Source organism: Onthophagus taurus, chromosome 11 (assembly GCF_036711975.1).
Source record: "Onthophagus taurus isolate NC chromosome 11, IU_Otau_3.0, whole genome shotgun sequence".
NCBI lineage: Eukaryota > Metazoa > Arthropoda > Insecta > Coleoptera > Scarabaeidae > Onthophagus > Onthophagus taurus.
The window spans coordinates 27,505,155-27,519,978 of NC_091976.1; the positions used below are offsets into that span (position 1 = coordinate 27,505,155).

The 14,824-nt window shown below is 32.8% G+C and overlaps 1 protein-coding gene across 3 annotated transcripts; it reads left to right on the forward strand.

Annotated features, from left to right (window-relative positions):
* Positions 1–3: 3 nt before the first annotated feature.
* LOC111415789 (THO complex subunit 2-like protein) lies at positions 4–14,787 on the forward strand. 3 transcript variants are annotated; one of them, XM_023047640.2, is made up of 19 exons: positions 4–111; positions 280–445; positions 505–642; positions 694–809; positions 3,001–3,134; positions 3,198–3,451; positions 3,514–3,833; positions 3,898–5,188; positions 5,243–5,827; positions 5,890–6,417; positions 6,480–6,555; positions 6,627–6,744; positions 6,801–6,963; positions 7,031–7,229; positions 10,849–10,886; positions 12,049–12,255; positions 14,178–14,312; positions 14,364–14,425; positions 14,501–14,787. In XM_023047640.2, exons 1-19 carry the CDS (start codon positions 50–52, stop codon positions 14,532–14,534), a joined length of 4,626 nt encoding a protein of 1,541 aa, XP_022903408.2. In that variant the 5' UTR covers positions 4–49; the 3' UTR covers positions 14,535–14,787. The 3 variants fall into 3 exon arrangements, 1 of the variants encoding a protein (XP_022903408.2); XR_011641948.1 differs by lacking the exons at positions 14,178–14,312; positions 14,364–14,425; positions 14,501–14,787 and having other exon boundaries at positions 10,849–11,697; positions 12,049–12,139; XR_011641949.1 differs by lacking the exons at positions 12,049–12,255; positions 14,178–14,312; positions 14,364–14,425; positions 14,501–14,787 and adding an exon at positions 11,768–11,903 and having other exon boundaries at positions 10,849–11,697.
* Positions 14,788–14,824: the final 37 nt, after the last annotated feature.

Consider the following 14,824-nt stretch of genomic DNA (forward strand, 5'->3'; position numbering starts at 1 on the left):
TCGCTGTCTACTTTATCGGCGCTCAACATTCGCTTCTATTTTATCGAAAATGGCTGATGTTTTGAGTCCAGAGATTTGGAAAAATTGGGAAAAGAATGGAAAATCCGAATTGTAAGTAAATTCTTTTACGAATATTGTATCTGTATAACTGTCACCGTATTCCTTTCCATACAAAAAAACTTGATCTCATAAAAACCACCTTGCTGGCCTTGGTGTAACATGATCATGTGTTTTATTATCATTTAGAACATGCTGATAGAATAATATTTTCTTTTAAAGCGTAAAATCGTGTATACAAATCATCAAGGATGAAGGGAAAAGTGTTGTATTTGAAAAGGATAAACGAATAAACAACCTTACCCAATACATCAACGATTTGATTATAAGGGGCATTTATGGACCCTTGAAAAAAGAGTCTGTTGTTAACACTTTGCAAGAATTAGTGGTATGTTAATTTTATTTAAAGCACTAGGAGTATTAAATTAATATAATGAACATTTTTAGACCTTACACAATGATATTCCATCTATTATTCTCGATATTTTAAATATAGCAGATGCTGACACATCTGTTTTTGACAGTCAAAATGAAGATTCTAAAGAAAGGGCTAACTTTTGTTATATTGTCAAGGAATGTGAAAAGGTACATGTACTGAATAATTTATGATTTAAATGATTCTTATGATTTTTGTAGTTTTTATCAGATAAATTGCTTAAGGAAAGATCAGAGCTTGATACTTTATTAGAAGTTGGTATTTTGAAGAACAGAAATTTTTATACCAAGTTTATTAAAGTCAAAACTAAGTTATAGTAAGTATTTTTTGTTTTGTTACATTTTTGCACTATGTTAAAAAGTGCTATAATATCTTTTTTACTGCTAAGACTTCTTTTACTTGCGAAATTTCTGTAAGAGATTTGATCAGTATAAACATAAATTTATTAAATTACATTTAATGTACAGCTTGGCAAATCTATCTAATCCTGTTAAGGTCAGGAAATAATGAATGGTACCTTCAGAGCTCATTTCTTTGTTATATTTATTGATTTATACATAAAAGTAGCAATAGGACAAGTCTTATTAGGAGCTTCCTCACAACTATACTATACATATGTAATTTAACAAAGATGGTATGTACAAAAACAAAATTAATCCTATCTGGGTACAAAACTGAGTATGGCGCTTTGAATAACATGTCTAAAATTATTTGGCGTCATTTTGGGTTTCATTTTTGTTTAATTTCAATGAACTCATGATGCATACTGTAATTATTAGGTTTAAGAGAATAATATAAAGACTTTGTACCCTTTAAGAAAATAATCTTTATACATATGTACACTCATGGACTATGAACAATAACCATAGGTCTCCATAGGGCAAGAGAAACCTTGGAAAAGTACTTTTCTTCAACAATTATGATCCCTGTTGATTGAGTAGTTCAACTACTCACCCAGTAAAAGCGCTTTTTTTTTAAATTTTTACAGTAACAATAACAAAAAATTAAGGAAGTTCCCCTCAAAGTTATAGATATGCCATCTAGATCTGGGTCCTTAGATGTGGCACACTATCAATAACCTCTTTATTAACCTCCAGAAAATCAAAACAGTTAATGGAAACCGTATTATGACTTTGATCTCCCTCAGGATATACACCAATAACTGGTCAGATAACCAGAGAAAAGAGCACAGACTTCTTCCCCATTAGCAGAGCAAACTCCATTATGACGGACAACTGCGCCAGCACTTCAACACCACCTCTTTTCTGTTTTGCATATGCCCAAAATTGTTTAGCGTCAGAGTCAACATGAATTAAATAAGTATTATACAGTACTCAACAAAAGTATTAGTGCATACATTGCAAAAATTAATTGAAATATTATAAAATATGTCAATTAATTTGTAATGTGGTCGCCCAGTGGGAAATCCCTGCAATCACCTAAGTACTGGCAGAAAAACAATAACTGATTGGGATGGGAGGAAAAGCCTATACCCAGTTTGTAATCATCCTTTAAAGATATGTTTACAGTTAGAGTTTTACTGTAGACAATTTCGGTAATAAAATAATAACTAATGGAGATAGACCATTGAGACATGGAGAGAAAGAGACCCTCTCTTTCTCTCCATGGAGTGGATCTTTCCTAACTTTGCAGTTTATCTCCATTTGCTATGGTCCAAAAAAAAGATGATATCTCAAAAATTAATTGAGATATCATCATGAAATAAAAAGCAATTTAAACTAAATTTATTTAGTCTTTAATGTATTGAAGATCATTTGTTTGAATCTTCAAATTTCGGAGTTATGATTTTTTGATTGCAACCTTGTACAACTGTACTATGCGTTAGAAATGTAGTTTAACTAGAACAAATTGCAATTAAATAAAACTAAAACCAAATTACTCACGTTTTATAAGAAAAACCAATGATCACGTTACAAATCAAGAGACCAAATTCCTTGGCGTGGTGTTTACTGAAACTTTGAATTAGTCAGAGCATGTCTAGACTATATACACAAAAACAGGGATTCACTAACCACAATTACAGAGTCTCACCCCTACTGCACAAGACAAGGAGATGACATCCACAGACTTCCATATCACAGAACAACAAAATCACAAAAAATTGTTAACTATATATCTATAAAGTTATACAATGAATTATTATCACCCCATTTCAAAACATTGAATATGAAGAGTTTAAAGAGATAGGTCAAGAATATACTGTTTGAAAAGGATAGATGAATACTTTGCAGCAATGAAGATAAACTAATGAATACCTGTTTTCTTTATTGTCATTATTATTACGACTTTTATTTGACGAGAATATGGTACATTTTGATGCATATTCAATAAACTTATTATTATATATACATTTAACTACTGTAGGTATCAGAAGTTCGCCTATCTCACTTCAATGATTTCCTGTTGTACATCTGAGCTTCCAAAATGGATTTGCCAAGCTGTAGAAAGTTAATTAGTTATTTAATTAATACATATTATTTTTATAGCTATAAACAACGAAAATTTAACTTATTTAGAGAAGAAAGTGAAGGTTTTGCTAAATTAGTAACTGAATTAAACCAAGAATTTGGTGATCATGTAACTCATAAACACTTATTAGACATCGTCCAATCATTAATTGGTAAAATAATAAAATTTTTCTTTTTATATAAATCTTTTTGTTAAAAATGCGTTTATTTCTTAGGATGTTTTAATTTGGATCCAAATCGTGTTCTTGATGTGATACTAGAAAGTTTTGAAAATAAACCAAGCGATACCAAACTTTTCATTCCTTTGATACGTTCCTATATGAACGACCCAAAAATAATATGTGAAGTTTTAGGATCGAAATATATTTTTTATAGGAACACTAACGAAAAAGTTCCAAAATCTTTGTGTGTTTTAACAGCACAGTTACTTCAGCATAACATTATTAATTTGGATGATATTTATATCTGGGTATGAAAACATTAATTTTTTTAATAATTTTTAATAAAAAAAAATTAATTTTGTATCAATAGTTGAGTCCTGATGATAAAACGATGCAAAAAGAATGTGAAAAAGATATGAAAGATGCAAAAGAATACGTAAGAAAACTGCAAATTATCTCAATTAGTAACAAAGAAAAAGAGGAAACACCGGAAGAACGAGATAATCCCGTTGAAAGATATTATTTTAATCAAAAGTTCGGTCTTTGCGAAGCTTTGGTTAAAATTGGCGATTGGAAAAACGCTCAAACTTTAATGAAAAGATTACCTGAACATTACGCGATTGAGCAAGAACCGATTGCTGTTGCTTTGTGCGATTTACTTCATCGCATAATCGAACCGGTTTATAGACAGTAATTATTATTTAAAATTTATTTTTATTGCGTAAATTAAAATCAAAATTTTTTTAAAAAATAGAAATTGGAAAATTGGAACTAAAATTTTAGGAAGAGTCATAAAGCTCCATACGAATCCTTTAGCACCAACTCCAGCTTATACATTTATGGATCTCAGGGAAACGGTAATTCCCATGTTACTTCTTTTAGGACCTTCGCTTCGTTACGATTCCGTTTTAATGTACAAAATAATACGTATAGCTAAACTAGCGTTGTCTTCTTATGGAATTGAAAATCATCGTTCGATAATTCCAACAAACGATACATTGTACTATGACGTTATCACGTTATTGGATACAACAATTTTACCTTCTTTATCATATATGGATTGTAATTGTTCGGTGGCGGAAGAAATTTGGAGTCTTTTAAAGTTATATCCATATCAAACCAGATATTGTTTGTATAGTAGATGGAAAAATGAAACTTATTCACTTTACCCAGAGTTATTACGTAAAAGAGGTGACTCTGAAAAACAAATTAAAAATATTATGAAACGAGTCAGTAAAGAAAATATTAAGCCAGTTGGAAGATTAATTGGGAAATTAACGCATAGTTCACCGGGATTTTTATTCGATTATATTTTATTACAAATCCAAGTTTATGATAATTTAATCCATCCTGTAGTTGACTCCTTAAAATATTTAACAAGTCTTTCTTATGATGTACTTGGGTTTTGCCTTATTGAATCATTAGCTAACGCAGATAAAAAGCGAGTTAAACATGATTCTACATCAATTTCAAGTTGGTTACAAAGTTTATCGAGTTTTTGTGGGGCCGTTTTTAAAAAATATAACATAGAACTAACCGGATTATTGCAATACGTTGCCAACCAATTAAAAGCACAAAAAAGTTTGGATTTACTAATTTTAAAAGAAATTGTTCAAAAAATGGCGGGAATTGAAGCTGCTGAAGATTTAACTGTCGAACAATTAAACGCTATGGCCGGTGGAGAACTTCTTAAAGCAGAAGCTGGATATTTTAGCCAAGTTAGAAACACAAAAAAATCTTCTTTGCGTCTCAAGGAAGCGATGGCCGATCAAAACTTGGCGGTCGCAATGTGCTTGTTGATGGCCCAACAAAAGTATTGCGTAGTTTATCGCGAAACACAAAAAAGCCATATTAAATTGGTTGGGAAATTATCTGATCAATGCCAAGATACTTTGGTGCAATTTGGAACTTTCTTAGGTTCAACTCTTTCAGTTGATGAATACGTAAATAAGTTACCTTCTATACAAAGTATGCTTCTTGATTATCACATTCCGAATGAAGTTGCTTTCTTTTTGGCCCGACCCATGTTTAATCACGCTATAAATGTAAGAATTTAATTTCTTTTTTTCATTGCAACTTGATTAAAAAACTTTTTCTAGCAAAAATATGATCAATTACGCAAAGCTGATCCAAATTATAAAAAGATGTCAACATCAGCAAAACAACAAAAATATTACGATGCTGTACAAGACTTTATGGCGCCAGTACATAAATCGGTGATTCCGTTACATCTTCCTAAAGTATGGGAGGATGTTTCACCACAATTTTTAACAACGTTTTGGTCCTTAACAATGTATGATTTGTATGTTCCTGAAGAAACTTATCAACAAGCGATAAATAAAATAAAACAGCAATCATTGAATACAATGGATACAAACACAAGCAAAGGGAAAAAGGAACAGGAAAGGTATTTAACTTTAATAGAGAAATTACAGGATGAAAAACGAAAGCAAAATGAGCACGTTGAAAAAGTTTTATTCCGTTTAAAACAAGAAAAAGATTCATGGTTTTTATCGCGATCTGGAAAATCGGCCAGAAATGAAACAATAACTAGATTTTTACAACTTTGTATTTTTCCACGATGTACTTTTACAGCGGTCGACGCTGTTTATTGTGCTAAATTTGTTCATACTATTCATATGTTAAAAACAGCGAATTTTTCTACGTTATTATGTTATGATAGAGTAAGTTTTAACAAAATAATCATACAATAAAATAAAATAATAACAACTAAACAATTTTTTAGTTATTTTGCGATGTAACATATTCAGTAACATCTTGTACAGAAAATGAGGCGATGCGTTATGGTAGATTTTTATACGCAATGTTAGAAACGGTAATGCGTTGGCATAAATCAAAGGAAGTGTTTGAAAAAGAATGCGCAAATTATCCTGGTTTTGTGACGAAATATCGTATAAGTAATCAATATTGCGATAATTTGGATAAAGTTGGTTACGAAAATTACCGCCATGTTTGTCATAAGTGGCACTATAAATTAGCCAAAGCAATGATAATCTGTTTGGAATCGAAAGATTACGTTCAAATTCGAAATTCACTGATTATTTTGATCAAAATCATACCCTTTTTCCCGATTTTATCGAAATTGATTCAAATTATCGAGAAGAGAATCGAAAAATTAAGGGACGAAGAGAAAAATAAAAGGCAAGATCTTTTTACTTTAGCTACAAGCTATTTAGGACAATTAAAACAGAGGATTGCGAGTGGGCATGTTATGCAAGAAAGCGAATTTCATCAAAATGTTGAAAAAGAAAAGGTAAAAAAAAAGAAAAGGTTGTATATTTTTAAGATGTATATGTTTTTAATTGATTTGTTTAGACCAAAGTACACGAAAGTAAAAGTCAAGAAATTGGTGGAAATAATAATATGAAACAAAATGGGGAAACAAAAACAGGTATTTTAAATAATTTTAATAAAATTGTTAATTTATTAATAATAATAATAATTTTTTTTGATTGTTTTTAGATCAATTGGATGTAAAAGACGTAAAAGAGAAAGAAAAATGGGACAAAAAAATAACCAGACCTGAATCTGGATCAAAATCACAAAATAATTCACAATCCCAAATGTCAAATGATAGTTCGTAAGTTTTATTTTTAATTTATCTTATTGTGTTTCGAAATTGTTTTTTAATTATAGTAGTTCTGACCGCTTGGAAAGAGATCGAACTCCAAAAGAGGAACGTGAAAAGCACAGTCGTAAAGAGGAAAAACGCGATGAATCTGAACGCGATCGAGAAAGAGAGAAAAGACGAAACGATCGCAAAGAGGAGAAACTTATGAAAGAAGAGAAATTATATAGGGTGAGAAAAATGATTGTTTTCTCCATCATTTTTGTTACTAATTTCATTTTTTTTTGTTGCTTTTTAGGAGGAAAGGTACATAGAAATAATAAATCCAAAAGATGAACCAAGGTACGGAAATGAGAGAAGCCAATCGGATCGTTATTATGATGAACGGAGCCACTATTTCCGCGAAATGAGAGACGACCGCGATTTGATGACCTCCGCCAATTCAACTTCCGGTAGCATGTCCAGGCATAGTCAGGAACCCACCGAACCAGACAGAGGTAATCAAAAACAAATTAAAGTTGTATATTTCCCTAAAGATTAAAGATTGTGAGCAAAGAAAAAAAACAACAAACGGTATGGAATAATGGTTCTACAGCCTAAACTTCAACTTATATTAAAAAAAGTTTTAAATAAAAGTTACTTAAAACTATTTTTCGCATATCTTGGCGTATAACTAAAATAAAAATCTTGACAGCAGTCTGAGTTACGACATGGTGAGCGTGTTTTTTAAATGGAACACCCTGCATATTTTAAGGTTTTTGGATTCCTTTTGTCAAGGTGTTGCTAAATGCCATAAGGTTTTAATGCTTTAAACTGCATAGTTTTCGAGATATTGAAACTTTTATTTAAAAAGATTTGACGTAGCGACAACCAAATTATGGCGTCATTATGGAATAGACAACCTAAGCCTTGACGTCACAGGGATGGGTGCAGCTTAACCGACTCCAAACATCTTCGTTGCTAACGAAAAATCCGGATATGCAATTTTTCAATAGACTTCCTAAGTCCGACGTGACAGAGATGGGCGGAGCTGAATCCAATCACAGTTGCTGAATCCAAAAACCTTAAAATATACAGGATGTTCCATTTAAAAAACACACTCATCATGTCGTAACTCACACTGCCGTCATCATTTTTATTTTATTTCTACGCCAAGATATGCGGAAAATAATTTCAAGTAACTTTTATTTAAAACTTTTTTTAATATAAGGCTGAAGTTTGGGCTGTAGAACCATTATTCCATACTTTTTGCACACCCTGTATATTGAGATGACTACTATTTTATAGTCATCTTCAGGAGAACATTAGAGACGTCATTTTTGCTTTGAATTTTCTAAATCTGGATTCATCTTCTTCATTGTATTCAATTTTTTAATTTTTTGTTGTTAATTATTGTTAAGAAACTTTTCTATTTTGTGTTTTTATTTCTTTTTATATTTATGGCAGTCACTACAACGGTTGTTGTTTTTTGAAATGACAAATTAAAGTTGTTCTGTGCGAAGGGGGAAACCATATGACGATAACGTTTTTGAGCTTGACCTTATTTTCAAGGTTATATGAAGGTCATGACCAATTTTTTAAATGGCACCCTATATATTTTATTGTAAAATATGAATCTGTTGATAAAGCATTTCGATGAAATTCGAAATCTTCTTTGATCGAGTTATATTTTTCGACATTCATAGGAAGATATCAATAAATTGACAGATTATACAGTTTTCGCTAGTTTGTCTCGCAATTTCTCAGTTCCTATGCTTCGGGAAGCAAAAGCAAAAGAGAGCAAAATTATAGAAGATAAAATTTCCTACAACTTTCCTTATTGCATGTTCTTTGTTTGAGTTATATTTTTCGACATTCATAGGAAGATATCAATAAATTGACAGATTATAGTTTTCGCTAGTTTGCTTCGCAATTTCTCAGTTCCTATGCTTCGGGGAGCAAAAGCAAAAGAGAGCAAAATTATAGAAGATAAAATTTCCTACAACTTTCCTTATTGCATGTTCTTTGTTTGAGTTATATTTTTCGACACTCATAGGAAGATATCAATAAATTGACAGATTATACAGTTTTCCCTAGTTTTTTTGCAATTTCATATTTCCTATGCTTCGGAGAGCAAAGCAAAACAGAGCAAAATTATAGAAGATAAAATTTCCTACAACTTTTCTTATTGCATCTTCTTTGTTCGAGTTATATTTTTCGACATTCATAGGAAGATATCAATAAATTGACAGATTATACAGTTTTCGCTAGTTTGTCTCGCAATTTCTCAGTTCCTATGCTTCGGGGAGCAAAAGCAAAAGAGAGCAAAATTATAGAAGATAAAATTTCCTACAACTTTTCTTATTGCATCTTTCGATTGACATTTCTCTGCCTTTGTCAATTTGATAATAGAATAACGCAAGAGTTCGTGGAACTGCTGATGTCGGCATTTTCAGAATATTTCTTTGAGAGACTTAATTAGTTGAATTGTTTTAAAATGTAACGGGTAAAATTAAATTTGCATAAAAACTGCTTGGCAACAAATTTTGAATTCATTCCATCGTTTTACATTAAGACAAAGTGTTTAAACTAAGTGATTAAATCATGGATACTCTAAGTGTGGCAGAAAAAGTCGAAATGATTTCTATTTATGGAGAAAGTGGCAGAAAAGTTGCTGATAGTATAGCTTTGTATCGAGAACATTTTACTGATCGAAATACGGCTTCGAGAAGTACCTTTTACAGAGTTGTGAATAATTTCACCAACACTGGATGTGTAATAATGTGGAATCAAGAAAAAGAACACGGCGAGCAACTGTAACTATGGAAGAAAAGGAAATTGCGGTATTAGTTAGTGTTGAGGTAAATCTTCAAGTTACCACTGGACGACTTGCAATTGACGCCGGAATATCGAAGACCAGTATTTTAAGAAAATTAAAGCGCAACAAGTATCACCCATACCACATTTCATTGCATCAACAGCTTTATGGAGGTGATTTTGAAAATCGATTAATATTTTGTCAATGGGCACAAGAACGAATACGGTTGGACGTCAATTTGAGTCTACTTTTACAAACAAAGGACAAGTCAATAGACATAACATGCACTATTGGAGCGTTGAAAATCCGAGATGGTTGCGTGAAGTAGAACATCAACGACATTGGTCGGTTAATGTTTGGTGTGGCATAATTGATGATAAATTGATCGGTCCATACTTTATTGATGGTGTGCTGAATGGGGAGAAGTACCGAAATTTTTTAGATGACGTCTTACCAATGTTACTTGTAGATTTGAGCAGGGAAGAAAAACAAAATATGTGGCTGCAAAATGATGGGTGTCCAGCACATTTTTTACATATTGCACAATTTCCTGGTCTGCCAGATCACTTTATTTAACACTTCTTAATTTATTTTTGTGGGGCGTCCTTAAAAATAATATAATTGAAATAAAACTATGTGATGGACGGTCTACCGGTTTCGATTGTTAAATTCAATCATTTTCAGGAGCTAGCCACCTAGTTTAATACAAATAAAGAACATTAATTAAAACTTACAACATTTAAAATTTCTATTGCTATTGTTACATTATAAATAAAACGAAAACTCACGTCATTAAACATATTTTTAAAAAACATATCTTGTTTATTATTTTAGCTGTTATCTTCTTGATTCTGATTATTATTTATTTCTTCTTCTCTTTGTTACCTTGTTAATTTACTCAAAAACTTAAAAATAATGTTTATCGCGGAGTACCGACTACGCCAGAAAACATGAAAGAGCGGATAAGAAATGCATGCAGAAATAGTAGCCAAGAAAACCTTTTAAGATGTAAAGAAAGGTTTAGTAGAAGGTTAATAAATGTATTGAAGTGGGTGGGGAAATATTTGAACATTTATTTTATACTTGTTGTTGATTAATAGTATAGTTAAATTTAAAAAATTGGTCGTGACCTTCATATGACCTTGAAAATAAGGTCAAAATTAAAAAATTTTATCGTCATATGGTTTCCCCCTTTGCACAGAACAACTTCCATTTGGTGCATTTTTATGTAAAAATAACCGTTTTCAAGATAATCGCTTGTCTCACGTTAAATGGACCACGCTGTATATTTCAATGTTTAATTTTTTTTTTCTTTTTAGACGTAAAAAGAAGAAAGGTGGATAATTCATCATCGAAGGTTAGTATCGGAGTCAGATAGCAACGGTACAGATTGCAGGGTTCACAAATACAAAAATTCAATCCACCGAGAGAGCTTTGAGTGCGCCACGCGACTTGGGAGATTGGGCTGAAAAATGAATGTCTGAAAACTTGAAAAAGCTTAACATAAAAAATAGCGTATATGTACATATAAAAATTAAAACACACAAACAAACGGGATGTTTCGAATGCGAATCAAAGGACCACTATCGTTTTATCATATATATGTCAAATAATCGTCCGATACTCGTTGTAAAAAAAGAAAAAAGTTGTGCTTCTTTGTTTGGTTAACGCGCCTTGCCTTCATCTTCGAATATGATTTCCCCATGAATTGCTACGATTATGAAGAACGTTTTTGTGCTGCTTAGAGTTCTCTTAACTTTGAAGATTATGTATTTATGGATTTTTATGAATGTTAACTGATTTTTCGGTTGAAATGTTTTAAATCAAAAATGATACCTTCTCCCAGAATATGAGAGTTTAATTTTTGATATGAAGAAAAATGATTTTAAAACGAGGAAGAAATATTTTAATTTAATAGGAAGAAGGATAAATTATTTATTTTGGATTGAACGAATGAAAACGTGAAGAAAAAGAAGAGATTATTGTGCTCGAAGATTTTTTAATAAAATAATTTAGTGTTTAAAAAAATATCTTAAATCATAAGTGTTCGCCATGAACTGTCTCTGTCGTCTCCCTCGATATCTCCATGGTGTTGCCAATTGTACTCAGCCCAATCTTCCATCACATGGTTTTACGGTTTTGTTCTTTTGAGAGCCAGTATTGCTTTGGTAAGTATTTTTATCCAATTTTGATATTAAAAAAATCAAAACCCAAGAAGATAACCCTCTAAATTTAAAGGTAAATATCAAAAAGAAAACAACAACAAATAAACCAAAACAATCTTTAATTTATTTATTTATAAATTGTTGTCATCTTAACGAATTTCTTATCATCACGGAAGAAAATCTGAAAAAGTCTGGTGTATTAAAATGGGGGCTCACAACGGACATTCAGCACTCTCACTCTCTCGTGGCCCCCGGCGGTTCGCGGTTCGTGGTTCGTCCAGTTGTGGCGTTCTGACAAACTGCACACCCGGGACCACGTCACCTAACGTATCCTCCTTATGTGGTTGTCTGCAGAGTTACAACAAGCACGAAGAACGCAAAATCCAGCTCCAACAGCAACAGCTGCAGCAACAACAGCAACAGGCCTCCACCATTCAACTTGATTACACCATTGAGAAATCGGATAAAAAGGAACGTTCATCCAGATCAAAGGATAAAAAGGATAAAGTCAGTGAGGAGGAGAAAGAATTAAGGAAAGAGAGGAAGTTGGTTCGAAAAAGAGTAAGTTAACTATCGATTTTAGTGCCTCTCCCGCAAACGATTTCGGCGATTTTAAATAATATCGTTCATTTAATGTCTTGTAAAGTGAACAACACTTGAATGAGCAATCGTTTATCCACACTTCGCCGAGGTCGCTTGCGGGCGAGGCGCTGGTTATGTAATTATATCAACAAAGCTGGTATAAAACATAAGTTCTAGCCCTTCGCCTGCAGACGACCTTGGCGAGGTTAGCTGATATCATTCATTTAATGTCTTGGAAAGTGAGCAACATTTAAATAAGAAATCGTTTATCCTTACTTCGCCGAGATCGCTTGCGGGCGAGGCACTGGTTATGTAATTACAAAGCTGGTGTAAAACTTAGGTTCAGACCTCGGCTCTGTTAAATGATACCGTTTATTTGATGTCTTGGAAAGTGAACAACACTTGAATGAGAAATCGTTTATCCTCACTTCGCCGAGGTCGCTTGCGGGCGAGGCGCTGGTTATGTAATTATATCAACACAGCTGGTATAAAACATAAGTTCTAGCCCTTCGCCCGCAGGCGACCTTGGCGAGGTTAGCTGATATCATTCATTTAATGTCTTGGAAAGTGAGCAACATTTAAATGAGAAATCGTTTATCCTTACTTCGCCGAGGTCGCTTGCGGGCGAGGCGCTGGTTATGTAATTACAAAGCTGGTGTAAAACTTAGGTTCAGACCTCGGCTCTGTTAAATGATACCGTTTATTTGATGTCTTGGAAAGTGAACAACACTTGAATGAGAAATCGTTTATCCTCACTTCGCCGAGGTCGCTTGCGGGCGAGGCGCTGGTTATGTAATTATATCAACAAAGCTGGTATAAAACATAGGTTCTGGCGCCTCGCCCGCAAGCGACCTCGGCGAAGTTAGCTGATATCGTTCATTTGATGTCTTGGAAAGTAAATAAGACTTGAATGAGAAATCGTTTATCCTCACTTCGCCGAGGTCGCTTGCGGGCGAGGCGTATTTATATCAACAAAGCTAGTATAAAACATAGTTTCTAGCGCCTCGCCCGCAAGCGACCTCGGCTAAGTTAGCTGATATCGTTCATTTGATGTCTTGGAAAGTAAATAAGACTTGAATGAAAAATCGTTTATCCTCACTTCGCCGAGGTCGCTTGCGGGCGAGTCGCATTTATATCAACAAAGTTAGTATAAAACATAGTTTCTAGCGCCTCGCCCGCAAGCGACCTCGGCGAAGTTAGCTGATATCGTTCATTTGATATCTCGGAAAGTAAATAACACTTGAATAAGAAATCGTTTATCCACACTTCGCCGAGGTCGCTTGCGGGCGAGGCGCTGGTTATGTATTTATATCAACAAAGCTAGTATAAAACATAGTTTCTAGCGCCTCGCCCGCAAGCGACCTCGGCGAAGTTAGCTGATATCGTTCATTTGATGTCTTGGAAAGCAAATAAGACTTGAATAAAAAATCGTTTTCCCTCACATCGCCGAGGTAGCTTGCGGGCGAGGCGCTGGTTATGTATTTATATCAACAAAGCTAGTATAAAGCATAGTTTCTAGCGCCTCGCCCGCAAGCGACCTCGGCGAAGTTAGCTGATATCGTTCATTTGATATCTTAGAAAATAAACAACACTTGAAAAAGAAATCGTTTATCCACACTTCGCTGAGGTCGCTTGCGGGCGAGGCGCTGGTTATTTAATTATATAATAATTATATCAAAGCTGGTATAAAACAGGTTCTTGCGCCTCACCCACAAGCGATCTCTACAATGTTAGATGATATCGTTCTTTTGATATCGTAGAAAGTGAATTAAACGTACAATATTTAAAAGAGAAATCATTATACTACATATAACATTCTTCAAGTACACAATACACTTTTTTTTTTGTTTATTTTTATTATATTTTTTATGGTTTTGATTAACTTTGATTTATTTTGGAAGGATCGTGCTGAAGAAGCGATGATTCAAGCGGAGATGAAACGAAGAAGAGATGATGAGAAGAATAAAATATCTCATCAAAATGGAGATTTGATGGAATCTCCTCATAATACAAGGGAAAAACATCATCATTCAAGGGTTAGATATAGATTTCTTTTAATTTATTTTTAATAATATTTTATTCTTTAGGAAAAATCTCCATATAATACAAGAGAACGGTCTCATGACAGAGTCGAATTACGAGAAAAACAATATCCTTTTTTACGGTGATGCAAAAACAATTAGAATTATTTATTTTTGTGATTGTTTCCTTAATTAATTTTTACTAGTAGACGTCCTGTGGAAAGTAAAAGAAGATGATTGATGCTGCGTTAGAATAAAATTTTTTTTTTTCGTGTCTGGTTCCAATGAACTGTTTAGTGGTTAGGTTTTATAATAAGCATTAAGTAGTTTTTTGAATGTACAAGTAGATGTTTCTATCAGCAAATATTATGATTATTACATGTTTTTTCGATTTTATTTTGACTTCATAATCAAGAATTTTTTGTCCTATATTTTTTTTTGAACATACACTTACGGAAATTTGTTAGAAATATATTTGTAAAAGATATAATCTTTTTTTTATAACCTTTTTCCAAAATAATATCTAT

What these genes read in the sequence shown, in the direction of transcription:
- LOC111415789 (XM_023047640.2), top strand. Translation starts at nt 50, where the DNA reads ATGGCTGATGTTTTGAGTCCAGAGATTTGGAAAAATTGGGAAAAGAAT. An exon ending in ACACTTTGCAAGAATTAGTG is followed by an intron (nt 446 to 504) that starts GTATGTTAATTT and finishes GAACATTTTTAG; the next exon opens with ACCTTACACAATGATATTCC. An exon ending in TTGTCAAGGAATGTGAAAAG is followed by an intron (nt 643 to 693) that starts GTACATGTACTG and finishes TGATTTTTGTAG; the next exon opens with TTTTTATCAGATAAATTGCT.